This window comes from Leptopilina heterotoma, unplaced genomic scaffold, assembly GCF_015476425.1.
Source record: "Leptopilina heterotoma isolate Lh14 unplaced genomic scaffold, ASM1547642v1 Lhet_353, whole genome shotgun sequence".
NCBI lineage: Eukaryota > Metazoa > Arthropoda > Insecta > Hymenoptera > Figitidae > Leptopilina > Leptopilina heterotoma.
The window spans coordinates 246726-266631 of NW_025111035.1; the positions used below are offsets into that span (position 1 = coordinate 246726).

Consider the following 19906-nt stretch of genomic DNA (forward strand, 5'->3'; position numbering starts at 1 on the left):
TGACAGTTTACAAAAAATAAAGGAATGCATTGCATTAAAGATAGCTTAGAAATTATTCAAAGTATTTAATTTGAAAAACATGTAAGAAAATAAATAACTAATAAAAATTATGTTTTGAATTCGAAAAATTTATTGTCTTTATTTCAAAAAATAAAAAATATCACATTAGTCACATTTCCGCGTTTATATCATATTTCTTTGAATATAAATTATTATGTACATTGTTTAATCTAAATATAGCAAATATGCCAAAATAAAAAAATGCGTGTCAAATATTTTTCGATTTTCTACAGAATATGATAGAAGTTGATCCCAGTTTATTATACTATTTAAGCCTCTTTGTTGACATCATTTATACAATTTTTTTATAGTATTTCAAAATGCTAAAAAATGTATGATTATTATTTTCTTCTCTAAGACTATAATTTATGCAAAGATCTTATGTATATGACACTGAATATAATATTAATTAATATTTTTCCAATGCAAAATGTATTTAATTCTTGAAGTTTACAAACATTTCAGATTCCAAAATATTGATGTAAATTCTTATTATTATATTGATTTGTAATTGATGCTAATTAAAGAAGGTCGTTTATTTAAGTTTACCAAATTAGTTATCACTTAATGTAGAGCGTCATTGAACGTTTAGCATGTTGTCTCTTGACGTCAATATTATGTATAAATGCCTTAAGAGTTCGCTATTCTTTAAAGTATTGTTAATAACTCCCAAAGAACGTCTATAACAAAAAATTGTGCTTCCTCATATTTTCCATGTATAAGAAAATGATGGTGAGAATAATTCTTATTAATTCCTCTACATATACACTATACACAGAAATTATAAAGTGAAGTCAAGCATCTGTCATAAATTTAATTGCCTAACATTTTTATATTTTGAAAATCTAACGCCATTCTCAAAGACTTCCGAATGCTTCCGAAAATATAAGATTCTATATACAAAACTTAAAAAATTATACATAATTATAGTAATTGAAATTTAAGAAATTTATTTAAAATCATAATATTAAACCTATACTCATAAGTGCTAGGGAGTTCATGTAGTAGTGAAAAGTAAAGGGTTTGTTTTTTGTATTTTCTTGTGCTATTATGTCGGGAACGTAATACATGCTTGTTTGATCGATAATAACGCATAATGTTATATAGACATGAACAATTTTTAGCAGCTACTGTAATAGGTGTAAAATAACTGAAAATGTAAATACAAATGTCAATCTTATTTTTTGAATGTGGATCGCACTTGTAGTTGTGTTTGCATTTGCCTTTTTGCACTTTTTCCAGACTATTCTTAAGAATCTTATATTTTAAAGAGCTATTCAAAATTTGTATAGAATGCTATCTAAAACTCAAAATTAATATTCTGTACTTAAGTAGATGGCAAAGTCGAGTCTGTTTCCATAGCTTCAATAAGTAAATCGCATAGAATTTGACACCCCTTAAGGTTCCTATTAAAAATTCATTCGCGTATGGACAGAATGAAGAAGTATGCGATTATTATTACCTATAGTTATCTATAGTTTAAATCAGTACTGTAAATATTACTTATTCTTTTACTAATGTTCTTTATTTATGTTTCTGTTGTTGCAGGTTAACAAATTTGCAGCTTTAGCACTTTGCTTTGTAACAATGTTACAAATTGAAGTTGATGCCAAACCTTTACAGGGCGAAAATGTTTCTGTAACAGAAAGCAGTAATCCTGTAACTGTGAAAGCAACTAACTATAAAATAGAAACAACACCCATACCATTGATACAACTTGCACCCAACAACAAAGAAATTGTCAAAAGGGAAGCGAAAGATGATGCAGATCTTGAAACTGCCGCTGGCACTAATATTCTTCGGCCTCTTTTTGTATACCGTCAGCAAGTTGAGTATAGAAGACGCATAAAAAAGAATAATAATCGAGGCACTTAAGTGAATAGTTAAAAATAGTCACCGTATTAACTTATGTCAAAGTTAATCATTATACATTTTATTAACCCAAATGGCCATAAATAAGATTAATTCTCATATTAGTCTTTATTTTGTACGTAAAGTATTAGGGAAATATTTTATTTTTATATAAACTTATTATTTGGAATTCGAATGAAAAGGAGACAAGTTTGTATGCTTTGAAAAATAAGAAATAGCGTTGCAAAAGAAAGCTGCAAGTGTATATTAAGCAATGAGGGTTCAAAGGCAGTCATTATTTAGTTGTAGCCCGAAATATGTATGAACGAGTGCTCGCAAATGTCATAAACAATTTTGCTGCTTTGGGACTCGTATTGCTTCTTACCATACTTTTTATTCCCAAGGCACAAACGTGCCTACCGGTATCAACTATCAAAAGGCACAATTTTTGTGCCTGTGGGATAAAAAATATTATTTATCTGCTGCATTGTTTTGTAGCAGAAGGTAAAAAAAGGAAGTTATTTATTGTCGAATACTTTACTTATTCATAACATATGATCAATATTTACTCAAAAGAAATATTCAGGTCACATTTATATCTGTATCTCATTATTAACTTTAAATAGATTCGGTTCAAATGAAATCGAGGTTTTTATTTGATAAAGTGTAATAAAGTTTATCAAAAAAAAAAAAAAAAAAAAATTGAACTGATCTATTATCTGAAATTCAAATTTGAAACTTCAAGAATGATAACTTAAAATTCAAATTTGAATTTCTTTAAATAATTTCTCATCGGATTTCTCTTTTTTGTGTGTTTATAATGATTGTATGTCAAATTGGTTTTAAATACTAAATGTACCTAATTAACCTGTGAATTTTTAACAAACTTGCGGTAAGTTTGCAAAAATTACAGTCCCACACAGCACCGAAAATTTTCTGAAAGTTGAAATTAACTTGACTGTAACCTTCTGAATCTTTAGACCCAAAGCTTATGAAACTTAAAATAAATCTTTAAATATCCGCAGTTTTTCAATGTTGGGCTCAAAAGTTGATTGAACATTGCATAGAAGTTTAAATTTTTTTTTAATTTTTAAAAAATTTCAAAATATTTTTAAAACTTTTTTCATTTTTATTAAACTTCTGCCTTTTGTTAAAAAATTCATTTAAATTAAAAAAAAATTTAAACTTCTATGCAATGTTCAGTCAACTTTTGAGCCCAACATTGAAAAACTATGCGGATATTTAAAGATTTATTTTAAGTTTCATGAGCTTTGGGTCTAAAGATTCAGAAGGTTACAGTCAAGTTAATTTCAACTTTCAGAAAATTTTCGGTACTATGTGCGAGCTGCTAGTGTAAAAATGTCCTCATTATTCCATAGCATATAAACTTGCCGCTTTAGTAAGTTTGCACTGCAAGTTTTTTGAAAATTTGCACGTTAATTGGGTATTAAGTTTGCGTCTTACTGTTTTGTTGGCTGCGGTTAAAATTAAAATATATTTTTTATACATGTATGACAAATTGTATTTTTTTTAAAAAATGAAGAATTAAATACGATGTGTTGTTAACATATAAACATATGCATATTTTATTCTAAAAAAATATATTTACCTCTGAGGTTTTACCATGTCCGGAACTTTTATGAAAATAAGACAACTTAAAATTCAAAATTAAATTAATTAATTTAATTAAGTCCTTTCAAAAAAAGTTCTCAAAAATGATTAAGGTCCCTCCCTTCTAGTGCGGGCACATTTCTTAACATTGAAAGCTGAAATTTTGACAAACATATTTTTAATTTCATCTCTAAATTACAATAAAAATATAGCAAACATGATTGAAACTGATGGTCACAGAGTTGTTAAAAAAATATATATTAAAAAAAAGAATTTTTTCTCCATTTTCCAAAATAATCAATCTTGAGGGCTGAAAAAATAAATATATTAATATATTTTTTCTTGTAATTCAAAAGAAATATATTGATTGCAATTGGAATTGATTACTTCAGGGCTATGAAGGCAAATTGATAAATTAATCAAATTGAGTTTTATTCCCCTTATGCTGCAGCTCAATATATCTGATGAAGAGTGCTCAAGCTCATTATAAATGTGTATTTGTGTACGCATGATTAAATGGAACTTAGGGTTTCGTACACCAATCAAATTTATTTGGTATAGAAACGTAAGTGTTAAGCATTAAATATAATCATTGTTTTTTCAATAGTGTAAACAAATAGTCTAAATAAACTCGAAAGGTGTTCGGTTCTAGTACGTTTCTCGTCCTTGTACGATATCTTTTTGTGTAAATTGTAAAAATTACAATTTCGAAATTTTTTCGAAAGTTATCATCAATTGAAAACAATTTTTTTTCTTATCGACACTTTTACAATTATGAAGTATAATTTCGTTGCTTCAATTCTAAACTAAATCCATAGACAAACAATCAGTGTTGACTTTAAAATCTATAAAAATAATTTCTCGTGCGCACTAAATTTTTTTAAATGTTTAGTTTCAAAATTCAACATTAATTTGTTTTGTCAATTTTAACATACATGGAAAATTTTGTTCATGAAGCAAAAATAATAGAACAATGTTTTGCAAAAGTTCCCATGACCTTATTATATCGCGAGGCAAATTCCGAGATTTAAATCCAAGTTCATGCACTGATCTATTCTTTTGTGAGTTTTTGTATAGATCCGATAAGATAGCGATACTTTAAAATTAAGCATCGCTTTGAAGAATTTATATCAGAGTACTTCTTTTCATTATAAGTGAGACAGTGCATCTTTCTAGTCGCGATACAAATCGACTAGTGATAAAATTATTGTATTTAAGACCTCAACTGCATATAATGAAATAAACAGTGTTGTTTGTCAAGTACTTAATTTGACAAATTTAATATCATGTAATTTAAATGTAATTAATATTGTGGTGCATCAGAATTAATCTTAAAAGATTTCGACAATCATTACACAATGTAAAAAGAAGGCATCTTATTATAAGATACTTTGATGGTCGCTTTTAAATTGTTTCAAAAAATTTATTAAAAGCATCGCTGAAAATGCAAAGGTCTTTAAGATGGAAGATAGAAAAATAAGATGTTTTAAATGTTTTAAAAGTGATTGCAATGTATCTTAAGTTGATTCTTTTTGCAATGTTCGTAATGTCTCAGTGGAAAATAAATTTACGTTCGAGGAACGTTTCTGAAATGCGTTTAATGTCTGCCAAATTAACATTATTTTAAAAACGTTTCATGTTCTAGAAACGGTTTTAAAATGTTAATTTCGCAGACATTAAACGTTTCAGGAACGTTCCTCGAAGGTCAATATTCTTCTTGCCCATTGGGGTGGTTATAATTATATCGTATATTGTGTTTATGTTCTCAACAACTACATTTGAAAAAATAAAGGTAAGTAATTTTTTACTATTATAAACGATCGAATTTTTTCTTCAAATAATTAAGGGGACATCAAAAAGGATTAAAATAATCCATTTTGGTGTTATTTCGACTATGAATGAAATTTTTTAAATCAAACACCAAGTCAACGATTTGTCAGAACTTATTTATTTAGAATAAGTTGCTACATTTTTTTACAATATCAATTTTTATATACATATGCGCAATTTTTGAATTATTTCCAAACTAGGTTGTTTAGAAAATTTGTGCTGGGAATATGGGATAGATTAAGTGAGGTGCAATTATATTTAATATATGTAATTATACACTAGATGCAGCATGGAACTTGACGCGTGCGTAATTTTTCCTTCATATTTATTAATTTTTGTTGATAGTAATGTTAGCTTACAGTAATCTTAAAAAGGAGAATAAAGTAAGCTTATAGCTAGCCAACATAAGCTTTCAGTATTAAAGTAATATTCCACTTTTCCATGTTTTCTTAAAAGTTAAGAAGAGTCACCCCTTTTACCGCCTAACTTTGAAATTCTATTGTGTACATGCATATATATGAAAGTATTACTCAAAAGTTTCAGTGAAATTCTAGGACAGAAACTGAGCACCTACATGTCTACATTTAAAAATATTAATCCATATTATTTTACAACAATAAACACTTATTTGAGTTTTCAAATATATTAATCAGTTTTCTTATTTGTCATTTAAAAGTTTCTAATTTGGATAATGTAAATAGATACATCCACAACAAAAATAATTTATTTCTTTTGTTCTTTGGATTTAAATGCAAAAATTTTTAGTAAACAAATTAGTTAACTTCGTATGCTGATTATTTTAGTAAACATTTAAAAAACTTGATGCTTTTGGGTTTAACACAATATCGAAAAAACCCTTTTTTATAAGTACTACCTCTTTAACTCAGTCATTTCATATGCGCAGGTTCAACATGAAATAAGATTTGTATCTTTTATATTGTTTATAATGTGTAAAGTTTCTCGCAGTTCAATAGATTCTTACGCCTTTAAAATGAGTAATAATGAAGATACTCTTTTTAATGAAACAAAGAAACAATGTTTGCAACGTTACATAATAGTTTTATTAAATTTTTATAACGTAAACCTGCCGAGTAGACGATTCAGTTTGGGTCGATAGAGCTGCCACATCTACAACCTTCTCTCACATTCTCGACCTTTCTTTCTCATACGCATTTACGGTTTAGTTTTTTCTCTCCGTTTTTATAATACTTATGCCAAATTTTATTTTTTAACTAAATATACAACATCCATTTATACATATATATATATGAATAATTATTTAATAAATACTCTTAAGTCTTCTGGTGGTTTATTAGAGGATAACGTTATTCAACATTTATAATAAAAACAAATTAAGATATTATTTTTAAAATTATCTTTTACATACTCTTTTTATTTCAGTTAATAAGGCACTAAAGTGCGCTCTGAAGTGTTAGGTGTAAAGTGTATAGTGTAGTTACAAGCACAAATATACATATGTCAGAGTGAAAATTTTTGTAAAGTGATAATTAATTTTTCAAAATTGTTATAATAAAACAAAACATAAAATTACGTGTTTTAAAGAGATGCACTTCAAGTACAGTGAACAACCTCTAATGACCTTCACTATGTAAGTAAATATTTCTGATGGAAATATTCATAGACAAGGTTATGTTCAGAAAGTAAAAGTGTTAAACTAAGATTTCTTCTTCGGTGACAATGTTTTTTATTTGTATCTAAGAATGGGAAATTTATTTTTTTAAACACATAATCAGTCTTTTTTATTTTAAATTAATTTTAAACTGAAAACTTATTTGAATTTAAAATTTAACATAAAGTTCAATAGCCCTAAGAAATTGTAAGATGCTATTTGTATCTCTCCAAATTATTTAAATCTCTGCAATATGAATCTTCTTATATTTCGCTTTTTTATATTTAATCTTGTAACTTTTTTTATATTTTTTAATAATGTTTTGCAATTTGTTTATATAACATTTTTGTTCATAAGAGGTTCTGATTAATTTAAAAATTAAGGATCGTATTTTTCTTTTGTGTTCGGCTTACTTTTATATACAAATTGAAGATATATGCGACTATGATTCTAAAAATTTTTTTTAAATATTTTATATATTTGGAATTTCTAATATGAGTCACACTTGAGTTTAAAGATTCTCGCAGAGTTATATTTGCCTTCAATTATAACTTAAGATACGTAACTAAAAGTACACGTCATGCGTGCGTGGCGTAATTTTCGTGCTATTCCTTCACGACGCCATAATAATTATGTCATTGCCAGGAAATTATGTCACGCGTAAGACGTCACTGGTCACAAATATACTCGATACGATAGCGGAAATAGTATAAAGGATATTGTTTTAAGATTACTCTAAGTATCTAGAAAAATCTGAATTTTTAAAAGGAAAAGTAAAAATTCTCTAAAATTAACAAATATGTATAAAAATAATCTCCATCATATATAAACGTTATGGTTTTTAAAACTTTAGGTATAAGCCTAAATTTGATAAAATTCAATAAAAAACATCTGGCGAAAGTGCGGACTAACTAAAAAATTACATTAGTAAGAAAAGGACGGCGATATTCATCCATATATCCTTTTCATACTAATAGAATTTTTAGTTAGTCCACTTGCTACCAGGACCCTTGTCGGATTTAGGAGAATTATTTTAGGTAGCAACATTTAATTATTTAAAATGTTGAAAATTAAATTCATGACCCTTGTGCTAAAATCGTGAGAGTTTTTAATTTAATTTAATATTTAGGTCACATTTATATCTTAGTGGATGACAATGTTCTAATTTTATAGCTATTAATTAATTTAAATCAAGATGAAACTAATTTTAATACTGAATTGGTTTTTTGGAATACATTATTTTTTAAAAGTATAAATTCAACATAATATTTTACTTGATGATATGATGTTTAAGATATAAGTTGTGATTTAAACAATCCAGAAATTGTTTAAATAAATAATTGTTACTATTTACCAACTCTTTACACGTACATTGCACCTAGAAACTTGTAGTTTTTTTCAATTTTTCAATAATATTCATTCTGATAAATTGCAAAAGAATATTTAAAAGAAACTATGTTTCTAGGTGCGCTGTGTAAGAAGTTAGTAAATAACAAATATTATTTGTTTAAACAATGATGAAATCGATAATTTTATGTTAAATGTTTGTTTGTTTGTTATTATAATTAGGTCGACAAATTGCAAAATTACGCTTCATTTCTCTAAGTGTACTGAGAAAGAAGTAAACAATAATAAATTGTTTAAAAGCAAGTGAAGAGTGCAGTATAACATCAATAAAACACACAGTAAAAATGATTATTTCAATTTTTTTTTAAGATTTTAATAATACAACTCTGCGGTATTGTAACCTTTTCATCTTCGTACATGCATTTACAAATGTTATAAATAAACAATAAACAATGTATAAAAAATTGTTTTACATTTTTTAAAAACTTTTTAGATTTTGTTCACTGATTTTAAGTTTCGTCTAAGTTTGGTGCAAAACTTTATATATGGGCGAATATTAAGAAGATTATTATATACTCTTAATTTTCCCACGTTAAAGACTTTTAACGCATTCTAAGTGAATTATCACTTATTTCAGATACGGATAGTAGAGCAGGAAGGTTAGCTATACTGTAACTATGTGTAAACTTAATACAATTCCGCCGAAACTCAACCATATTTGCTCAGTTGAGTAGTTACAGTAGTCAATGTGTATTGCAAGTGCTATACCAACAGCACTACTCGGTTACCTTATTAACTGAAACTTTGTTATATTTAAATATTTCTTTTCTCAGTGTGATGTTTTATGCGGGACATAATTTTCTTAGTGACATGAAAAAACGTCACGAATGCATAATTATGATGATCTTTCTACCAATGTGACACATTTTTCTAAGGTTCATTTTTTATTTAAAAAGGAACGTAGAAAGAATTGTGTTCCGAGCTAAACGTGCGAGATTGCACGATGACGTTGCACGCAAGAACGTATACATACATTATTTAGTGCAAACAATTTTTTCTATCAGGGGATTTTAGCAAGATCATTTTCTTTAAGAGTTGTAGTTTGATCTTTTATTCACAACTTTTTGTTTGCATGTTGTTTTTTTCATTACAGTAAAAATACAAAATTGCAATTTCTTTATAGACCTTTTATTTGATTAAAAAATATAAGCTATTCGATTTGCTTTTTCGGAGAAATCAAATCTATAAACAATTATTATAATATAAATTCATTCTCTTAGAGATAATTTTTTTATTTTTATATACTTTTAATTAAATTTTGGATAATTTAGACATTTCTTGTAAACACTGACGAAATCTACGTTTTTTCAGGAACTTCCATTTTCAGTTATTTAAATACCCATTCGTCATAAGTTTATCGAATGTAATAAAGAAATAGAGCTATAGTAAGGTCATGTTATCATTACACGCTACCGTAATTTTTTTTTCAAAGTCTGTTGAATATCTATCAGCAAAAACGTCAAAGAACAATTCTTCGCCTAGGAGGATAAAATGAGTAAAAGTGTTGAATTTCTTTCAATGGCAGAGGACAACGAACAAGCATGTAAGATTTTGGATATTTTTGACTTTGTAAATTTTTAATTAATTATCACTGGTCTGCAAATTTTAACTTTTTTCTATGAATAAGACGGGAACTAGTTTTTCCAACCGGATTTAGAAAGCATGTTAATGTAAAATCCTTTGATGAATTGCATCATTATACTATATCAAATAGTATGAAGATTAACTTATGCCAGTGCACAGAAGAATAATCCAAAAATTTATATTTTTAAGGTGAAAAAGATGTAGAAGATAAATCTAGACTTAACTTTAATGGAAGTCGTCAAATATCCAAGAGCGCAACTGAGCTTAGAAATAATGAATCTGATAGTTCTAATCGATCACCAGTTCACCGACTACCTGCTGATGAGAAAGAATTAGCCGCAAGTCATCGACATCGACATGCATCTGTGGCTCAAAAAACTCATATCTTTTTTGCCACCTTAAAAAATCGCTGGACACGAAGTAAGAGCAAGGAGAGAAAAAAATCGAAAGAAACCTCCATCTTCCTTAGTCAAGAGTCCAAAAATGTAGGCTTAGAGTCCGACTACGCTGCGGACTACTCTTCAGAACACAGTCATAGTTCTTCCGCTACTCAAAGTCCAGCTAAACATTATTTGAATCATCCAGGTAATTCTTCATTTTTCAACAAATACGATATCCTAAGATATCTTAAGGACATCCTAGGAATTTCCAAATTTCAGGATGTGCCTATAATGACCGTATACTCATTTTGGAATTATATTATTAAGTTTCAGATTCACCTCTATCAAATCGCAAAAAGGACCAAAACGATGGTTTCGATGATTCTTCTTATACAGACGCATCTGGTAAACAAAGACAAAAAGGTGATGGTTTTGAGGAAACAAAAACAAATGGAATTGTTGACATTAATTTAACTTCAGAGCATGCTCGGCGAAGAGAATTGGCTTTAAGGCAACATGCATTTTTTCAACTGCGACTGCATATAAGGAGAGGCGCTAATCTTGTCGCAATGGATAGATGTGGTAAGTGCAAATAATTACCAAAGTCAAATTTACTTTTTTTTATTATTCGTGTAGTAAACTTAATGGTGTACACCTTATGTCCTAATGATTAGGTGAGAATTTTTCAAACTGTTCAATTAGAATTAAATTTTTTTTATTTCAAAACAACAAAATGATTCACTTTTAATAACTTAATTACAAAACAATATTCTGTTTGATAATACAAAAAGTAATGTTTAGTATGCAAGGTATAAAAATTATTAACCATCAAACATTAAAATTTCGAAACGCGTCAAAATTCTTTGATGTAAATAAATAAATATAAGCTAATAGGTCACAAGAATAAAAAAGACATCTTTTCTAAATGGGTTGAAATAAAGGAGTATTTGCACTTCATATATTATTAAAATTTTACAATTTAGCCAATACATTTGAAAATTTCTTACCTAATTGCATTTACTTGCAATTTTGCATGCTGTTTGCAGTGTTACTTGTTAAAGAATGTACATATGTTCATCAGTGATGTTCCGTCGGTGTTCAGTGGAAAAAGAAAATGCTCAGATATTTATTTGTTATTACTTTCTTACACCTATTAGCGGTATTTTTATGTACTTATAATTTCCTCCCCATTGTAATACTTAATGCTCTCAACCTAAGAGGGTGCTTTCTGTATCTTTCTGTAATATTTCTTTTTCTTTCACAGTTCATGTTTCTCTCTTCACTTACAAACAGTTTAGTCACTACGTGTCGCATGCCTTCATGATCGTTCTCAATAGGATTTATACAGCGGTAAATAAAGTTTTAGTTTCCTGAATTGATTGGATCTTTCCTAAAAACAACCTGCTTACCAGCACATTTTTAAATTTGTACCTTCTTCTAGTATTTATTCTTAAAAGTAAATTAGCTTTTTTATTTTGAATTTTTATATCCGTTTGAGGCAAATTCTTTTAGCTTTTGTTTCACGCTAATAGTGTATACAGTTGTTTCCCGCAACTGGCTCAAATTTTAGAGTTTTATTTTTCGCAACGTGAACATTAAATAAACCCCTCCTATCTTTGGATATACATGACGAGTGCACCAAATTAATGCCCTACACAAGAATCGCAATCACTATAAAAGTTAAAATCACTATAAATTAAAAGGTTTAGAAATTAAAGTCGAGTATATGTCGATATAATGTGTTATAAATTTGCTCATAAGGCAAAACCAAGGAGGACCTAAGTTCTGTTATAAAATTAGGTACAGATACCACACTGCAAAAATAGGTGTCTTTTTTAATATCTTAAAATAAGATGTAAAGATGGAAAAATGGTGCATCTTAGAAAAGTAAGATACTTCTGTAAGTTTTTTAAAATATCTTAAATTAAGATGTTTCTGACGCAATAAGATGTGTACGAAGATACTTTAAACATCTTAAATTAAAATATTTCAAATAACTAAAAAGTGTCTACCAAAATATCTTAAATTAAGATACTTCTTTTTGCAGTGCACTGAAAAATGGGGTAGAACTGGTATCGTCTATAAGTTTAATTGTAATGACTGCACGGCTGTGCATATTGGTGAATCAAAACGTACATTGAAAAAGAGAATCAACGAACACAAAAACAAAAATTCTGAAACTAATTAATAAGCATCAAATTGAAGAATAACTTGTTTGAAGATATTTGCAAATTATATAACATGCGAGTCGCTCGAATGAAGGCAAAATGCGACTATTTAGTGTTTTCTTTGCTTGCTTGCAACACACATGTGTGCACAATGACTGCAAGATACGTTTACATTGTAGTGGTAATCACAAAACAATTGTCCTATACTTTCTTGGAATCAATCCTCACAAATTTGTTTCATGTGAAATTACTTTGCAAAAGTAGATGCACGTTGATGGTAGACTAGAATCAATGATAAAGTATAAATATTAAAAACATATAATTTTATCATAGTACGCTCTGCAGAATACTTAAGAGAGAAGAATCATGTTAAAACTAATTTTAGTCTTTATGTTTTGGAATTTATAGTTTTAAACATGTTGAAAAGATTATGTATAATATGTTTTAATAACGATTTTTAGAAAATGTTGTGCTAAGTATCATATACATCTGTTAAAAAATAACTAAAGTAGTAGCGTTATTTTTCTCTCCATATTAATATAAGTATGTGAACTAGTAGTTCTAATAAACATTCGAAGTTAATAAACTTTTCAGGTGCTAGTGATCCTTATGTTAAAATAAAATCCTGCGGACGACTTTTGCACAAAACTCGAACAGTTCATAGGGATTTAAATCCAACGTGGGATGAAAGTGTTACATTACCGATTGAAGATCCATTTCAAACAATCAATTTTAAGGTGAAATATTGTAAAATAATGTAGAAATGATACATAGTAAATTAGAACAATAACCATTCATTCAAATATTAAGTATGGATAGCTAAAATTGGACAAATCTACAAAATTGTAAGAATAACTTTAATATATGGAATTTTAATTTTTATTAGGTTTTTGATTACGACTGGGGTCTTCAAGATGATTTCATGGGTGCAGCAGTTTTAGATTTAACACAATTAGATTTATGCCAATCTCAAGATATTGTTTTGGAATTAAAGGATCCTGCAAGGCCACAACAGTATTTAGGTGAAATTATTTTAACAGCTTCCCTTTGGCCGAAAAATCAACAAGAAAAGGAGCAGGTTCGGTTCCACATTTATTAAATGTTTTAATTAAGAAATTCATCTAGTCTAGTTTTCCTAATATTACTTCAAGCATTTTTGTAGAAACGAACCTCGATTATCCGAGTATAAGTAATATTAAGTAATACTAAATTTGTCTGTTTCTATTAGTATTATCAGAAGAGTAGTCGACTAGCGGACGTGAATCGCAAATTAAAGTCCCAAATATGGAGTTCAGTAGTTACAATTGTATTAGTTGAAGCAAAGAATCTGCTACCAATGGATGTAGATGGTTTATCTGATCCATTCGTTAAATTTCGGTAATTTTCCTTTCTAACATAAATTAAGTAATAGGATTAAGTTAAATTATCTTAAAAGATTTATGATCTTCGCCTTGTGTTACAAGTAATGTAATTCTATATTTTAATAATTTTAGATTGGGTGCAGAAAAGTATAAATCGAAAGTAGTTAACAAAAATTTAAATCCCGTTTGGTTGGAGCAATTCGATCTTCATCTCTATGATGATCCACACATAGGTCAGGAATTAGAAGTTATGGTTTGGGATCGTGATAAAAGTCATCAGGATGATATAATGGGGAAGTGTATTATAAATTTAGACAGTCTGGAACGAGAAACAACTCACAGACTTTGGCGTGACTTGGAAGACGGGGCTGGCAGTATTTTTTTGTTACTGACAATCAGTGGTACAACTGCCAGCGAAACAATTAGTGATTTAGCAGCTCACGAAGAAACTCCTCGCGAAAGAGCACAACTCTTGCAAAAATATTCATTAAAGAATACTTTAAGAAGGCCAAAAGATGTTGGACATTTGATTATCAAGGTAAACATTAATATTTTCTTCTTTCTCACTCATTTATATGTAAAGGGAATTGCAATGTTTGTCTTCTAATAGGTTTACAGGGCTCACGGCCTCGCAGCTGCCGATTTGGGCGGCAAAAGTGATCCATTTTGTGTTCTAGAATTAGTTAACGCTAGATTGCAGACTCAGACAGAATATAAAACCTTAACACCAAACTGGCAGAAGATCTTTACATTGTAAATATACACTTCTTCATTAAATTGAATCCTAATTCGTTTACTATATTTACTGCTCAAAATTTGTGACCTGAACTAAAAATTATTTTTAGTTATATATGTTACTAACGAACATTGAACGCTTTCCTTCTAATACATATTATAAAATCAAAAAATTGTTTTATAAACTTGTAGCAACGTAAAAGACATCAACTCGGTTTTGGAAGTGACTGTTTATGATGAAGATCGAGATCACAAAGTTGAATTTCTTGGTAAAGTGGCAATTCCTTTATTGAAAATAAAAAATGGTGAGAAAAGGTGGTACGCTTTAAAGGATAAAAAACTGAGGGGTCGAGCCAAGGGAACTTCGCCTCAGATTCTTCTAGAAATGACAGTAGTGTGGAATATACTAAGAGCTTGCATTAGAACAATCAATCCTAAGGAAAAAAAATATATGGAACCAGAAATGAAATTTAAGCGACAAGTGTTTCTTAGGAATGTGCTTAGACTAAAAGCTATTATTGTCATTTTTATTGACATGGGAAAATATCTTCAGTAAGTTTTGTTTTATCTACATTCTACATTTTAATAATAATAACCAAACGACTTTAATTTCAATTTAAGGAGCTGCTTCGAGTGGGAAAATAAGATGAGGAGTGCTATTGCGCTTGTTCTCTTTGTGCTTGGCTGCTACTACTTTCAGCCCTACATGGTTCCTACTGCAGCGTTACTGATCCTCTTAAAATACTATGTGGTAAGTTTGTACAAACAAATTAACTTTAAAAAATATAATGAAGTTTCTCTTTTAATTCTAAGAAGTTTTTTACTTAAAACTCATCGAAAACATTGTTATAAAACGTTTGCAAACTTTTACAGCTTTCTTAAAAGTTCATTCATTACTAGTTTGCCTAACAGAGGTTCTTGCTTATTGTGGTATCAACTCAGATTAAAAAAAACATGTTATGTGCTTATGTTTAAACTTTTTTCTATTTTGCATTTTTAATCTAAAGTTATAATACTTTGTTTCGATAGCAATATGAGGACATTTCAATGCTCCTACTACATTTTTTCTAATTGTTTTAATACTGCTTTTGAAACAGAATTGAAGAAAAGAACATTGGATGTTTGATTACAAAACTCTTCTTATTAGTGTTGTTACTCTGGTGACTCTTGAAATAAATTTCAAGACATCTCTGCATGAATGATTGATTATTGTAATATATTAATACTAAATTTTTATTTTCGTAACAATTACACACTGCAACCTATCTTAATTTTTACGAAACGTTAGAAAAAGATTCAAAAACAAAATACAATCGTAAATCACACCATCGAAAAGTCACAATTTATAAAATGATATAAAATGATTTGTTTCTTATCTCTTATTCATCGAATAACTTCTCGGAATATATTCGGAGAGGAATCTTACTTTTATCTGAAACACGAAAATGTATTGCTTGTTGTTAAAGTAAAATTCTATAAAAACAATTTAAGATAGGTTGCACTGAATGGGGTTTATTTATTTACTTTTTTCAGTAACATTTATTAAATTTAAGAACGAGTCTAAAACAAGCAGCGCCACTTTAATTAATATAATTGACAATAATTTTTCTTAAAATGCTTTCACCGAAAGTATTGCACTAATTTCTTTTAAAAAACAAAAATTTAATTTTTAATTCTGTATGCTAATCTAAAAAAAAGAACATAGTATTTTTTCGAATTAATAAAATTCTGTCACTGTATAGATAATGCTTAAAATGTATTTTGTATTTCAATGTTCTAGATTTAAATCATAGATAAATTAGTCAAATTTATGCCGAAGGCGTATGAGTAAAAAAAATGTCATCAGTAAAAAGTATTAACGACTTCGAATTTCTTTATTTTATAAAAATAGATTATTTTCTCAGTTAAAATTCATTAGAAAATCACAAAATTATTTTTATTTCGATTATTTCTTATTCGATGTTGACTTCTTTCGTTGAATTATTACTGTTCCTCTTGAGGATTTATTATATTTTATGTGCACATGTTTGTTGAGTTTTCGAGAAAAACGGTGTCAAAGTCGATACGATTTTTCCGTTGTGGCTTTGGGTAGAAGTCGCATTGACTTTGACATCCCTTAAAGCGTAAATTCTTGTAGCAACTTTAAGCGTTATATAAATAGATTTGCTGTTTAAGATAAGAAAAATTGTAACGGGCTTTTTTGTATCCAGAAAGTAGTAAATGTCTTATCAAGTATTTAATTAGTCACAGACATTAAATAAAAAAATAGTGAATCTTGAAATTCCGCATTACTTTGAAACATTGAATCTTTTTTCACTTAGTATCCATTGCTGCGGCGCTGCTTGATTCGGACATGGCGTTTTCTTTTTTACTCACTTCCTTGTTTTATTTCGTCGCTGGCAAAAGAGAGAGATTATTGCTTGAATCGCTTGGCTCTGCGGACAGGTTGCTGTACTAACTGGAGCACCAGTTACTCATCAGGCGGGGCAGAACTTTCCAAATGCGAATGAAACGTCAATTGATGATGGTCCTCCGACTCCGGGCGACGACGACGACGACGATGATGACAAGGATAAGGTGCGTAAAAAACGATTAATAACAAACTGTGCAAAATAAATTGAAATGCCGACATGGGTGTCAGAATATGTTATTTGAAACAAGGCTAAAAAATACTATTTGTAAAATTTAAAGCGCAAAAAACATAGGTAAGCAGTGGCGCTTTTATCTGTCAACGAACCAGCTTAAACAGATTTTTTGTAGAAAGTATGCTTCACATAACATTTTCGATATTTATTTTAGTAAACCTGGACGTTTGTCCTATTTTTCATCCTACGGAACTATCATCAGGCTTTATCTTTCCTTAGTGTAGTATCTTGGGATCTTGCTTATGCTACCATTAATTCCATTCTGTAAAACTCTTCCTCCTCCTCCTTTTTACTTTTCTGAACTAAAAACATCCCAAGAATGTCACACGAATACCTTGAAAATATTCTGAAAACACGTTGTCATTCGAATTACCAAAATGAATTCTGCTTTTATAGGAGGAAAAAAGAAGTCTTAAAGAACGTCTTCAAGCTATACAGGAAGTAACTCAAACTGTGCAAAATTCAATTGGCTACTTAGCTAGTCTATGCGAAAGAGTAAAAAACCTTTTTAACTTTACGGTTCCTTATTTGAGTTATCTTGCCATCATAATGTCGATTTTTGGAGTGATTGTGCTGTACTTAATACCGGTGCGATTTCTAATCTTGGCCTGGGGCGTGAACAAATTTTCAAGGAAGATCTTCAGACCTCATACGGTGCCTAACAATGAAGTTCTTGATCTTCTGTGCAGAGTTCCAGATGATGAAGAGATTCTTAATTACAGGTTCGTGACAACTAATTTTAAAACTATCTATCATGAATGGTTTGCATTTATATTCCAGTAACTTGCAAGCTTCCAGGAAACTTTTAAATTTGGAGTTTTAACTTCGTAGAAAAATATTTTTTCAACATAACAAATTTGATGTTCTTCTTTCTGCTTTAGAGAATTAAAGCCTTTACCCACTGCCGACTTTGAGAAGGGAGGAAAAGTAGGAACATCACAAGGTAATTTAACAAGGAGAGAATTAAGACGAAGACAAAAAATGGCGTAACAGATTATCCCGCGGCAGGAAGTCGCGGGTCTCCGGCCGTCCGATCTCTTTAAAACTGTTTTGATGCGTAAAAAATTTCTAAGAAATCGAAAAGATTCTGATGAGAAGTTGGACATTTTAGAAATTGACTGAACGGAAATCCTAGATTTTTTAAGAAGAAAAAATTAATATTTTTGGTTTTTTTCAGGTTAGGTACCCTTATTACACATTCACAATTCTATTTCAACTATGGTAGAAATAATCGTTTTTAATATTAAAATCATTTTTTAATTTCTTCATCACGTTTACTAGACAATCTAGTGGGCTCAGAAACATAATTCATCTTAGAGACGTTTCTGGTCCACGTAAATTCAGAAAATCAGAAATTGTTTTTAAGACAATCTATGTCCTCAGACACACTGGTTATACATGTTATGGAGCTTCAAAGTTTAAAATAAGTTCATTAATATTTAACATACTTTTTACTTTTTCTTGTTTAAACCATATCAGACAGAGAAAAAATGTTTAACTATTCAAATACTATTGAACTGTTATTATTTTAAGATAATTCACATTAGAAATACGTCTTTCATTCCATAAGTTAGTTGCTAAATTATTCTAAAAACTAGAAAGCGGACTTAATGTTCAATAGCATATTTTTTCCATTTTCATTTGTGTGCCAAGAATTTTTCTGTTCGATAAATCGAACAGCTGTCCGATATGGGTTCAAATTTATTTTTTTAATTAAAACATCAACTTGTTATATATAATAACTTGTTATTTAGAAATTTTTATGGTCGTTGAATTTGTGATGTATATGTGCTTGTAATAATATTCTTCTGTATTTTCTAAATTTTATCTGATACTACTCTTTTGAGTTTAAGTATATTTCAAATTCACAAGACTTTGTGAGTTCAATATACTACTTCCAAGCGGCAAGTAAACATTTTTTAATCTTCAAAATGAATTTTTAAGGAAAAAAGTATTCCTTTCTGTTATCGTAACTTTTTACCATTATCGTAATCTTGTAAAATTCCATTTTCATCGAAATCGATTTGTATTTTCTTATAACAATCTTTTTAGATTTAACGTTTAAGGATTTTCTATGTTTTTTGGATCACATTAAAACTTATAAAGTGAATCCTGATTAAACTTCTGACTCTTTGTCTTTAACTCGACTGTTTCTAATTTCCAAATTTCTTATTCTCTGACAACAATAAGAGTATTTCATAAATCGTCTAGTAAATTTTTATGTTTCTGCGTAATTTATTCAATGAAAAAAATCTGAAAAAGTTGATTTTCTATGTTCTGGTTTTAAAAAGTATATCAGTAGAAATTTGCAACTTCATTAAAATAGCCTATTAAATATATAAAACTAAGAAGTAGAACATTTCCACAATTCACACGATTAATCAGATGGAGTATGAAAACTATGAAAGGCGTAGAGGCGGTAACAATTGTATTATTAGACAATACCGGAGTCAAAATTTATACCATCTTTAAATTTTTTAAATTTCAGGGGCATTTAAGAAGAATTAGTTGCAACTGAATTTAGAAACTTTATCGTTCCTCTAATTAAACACTTATTATGAAATTTTAAAAATTAGAGTATAAAGGAGATCTCCCTGTGAAACCTATTAAATCTTTTATTTAAGCTCCACTTTCTTTTCTATAA

The 19906-nt window shown here is 28.8% G+C and overlaps 1 protein-coding gene across 9 annotated transcripts; it reads left to right on the forward strand.

Moving 5' to 3' along the window:
* Nucleotides 1–4179: 4179 nt before the first annotated feature.
* LOC122505366 (multiple C2 and transmembrane domain-containing protein) lies at nt 4180–19614 on the forward strand. Of its 9 annotated transcripts, XM_043616908.1 has the most exons (15): nt 4180–4301; nt 5196–5314; nt 9701–9932; nt 10163–10558; nt 10681–10935; nt 13116–13258; nt 13408–13599; nt 13750–13898; nt 14015–14420; nt 14493–14635; nt 14810–15169; nt 15239–15368; nt 17063–17194; nt 17659–17984; nt 18144–19614. In XM_043616908.1, the coding sequence occupies exons 3-15, from the start codon at nt 9881–9883 to the stop codon at nt 18250–18252; spliced, it is 2793 nt and encodes a 930-aa protein (XP_043472843.1). In that variant the 5' UTR covers nt 4180–4301; nt 5196–5314; nt 9701–9880; the 3' UTR covers nt 18253–19614. The 9 variants fall into 9 exon arrangements, 8 of the variants coding, with proteins under 8 accessions (XP_043472843.1, XP_043472844.1, XP_043472846.1 ...); XM_043616909.1 differs by lacking the exons at nt 4180–4301; nt 5196–5314 and adding an exon at nt 4422–4810; XM_043616911.1 differs by lacking the exon at nt 4180–4301 and having other exon boundaries at nt 4982–5314; nt 9822–9932.
* The last annotated feature ends 292 nt before the right edge of the window (nt 19615–19906 follow it).

Excerpts from the sequence above, each read along its gene's own strand:
- LOC122505366 (XM_043616908.1), top strand. The coding sequence starts at position 9,881 with ATGAGTAAAAGTGTTGAATTTCTTTCAATGGCAGAGGACAACGAACAA. Across the intron at positions 13,259-13,407 it reads TTCAAACAATCAATTTTAAG|GTTTTTGATTACGACTGGGG; the intron begins GTGAAATATTGT and ends AATTTTTATTAG. Across the intron at positions 14,636-14,809 it reads TGGCAGAAGATCTTTACATT|CAACGTAAAAGACATCAACT; the intron begins GTAAATATACAC and ends ATAAACTTGTAG.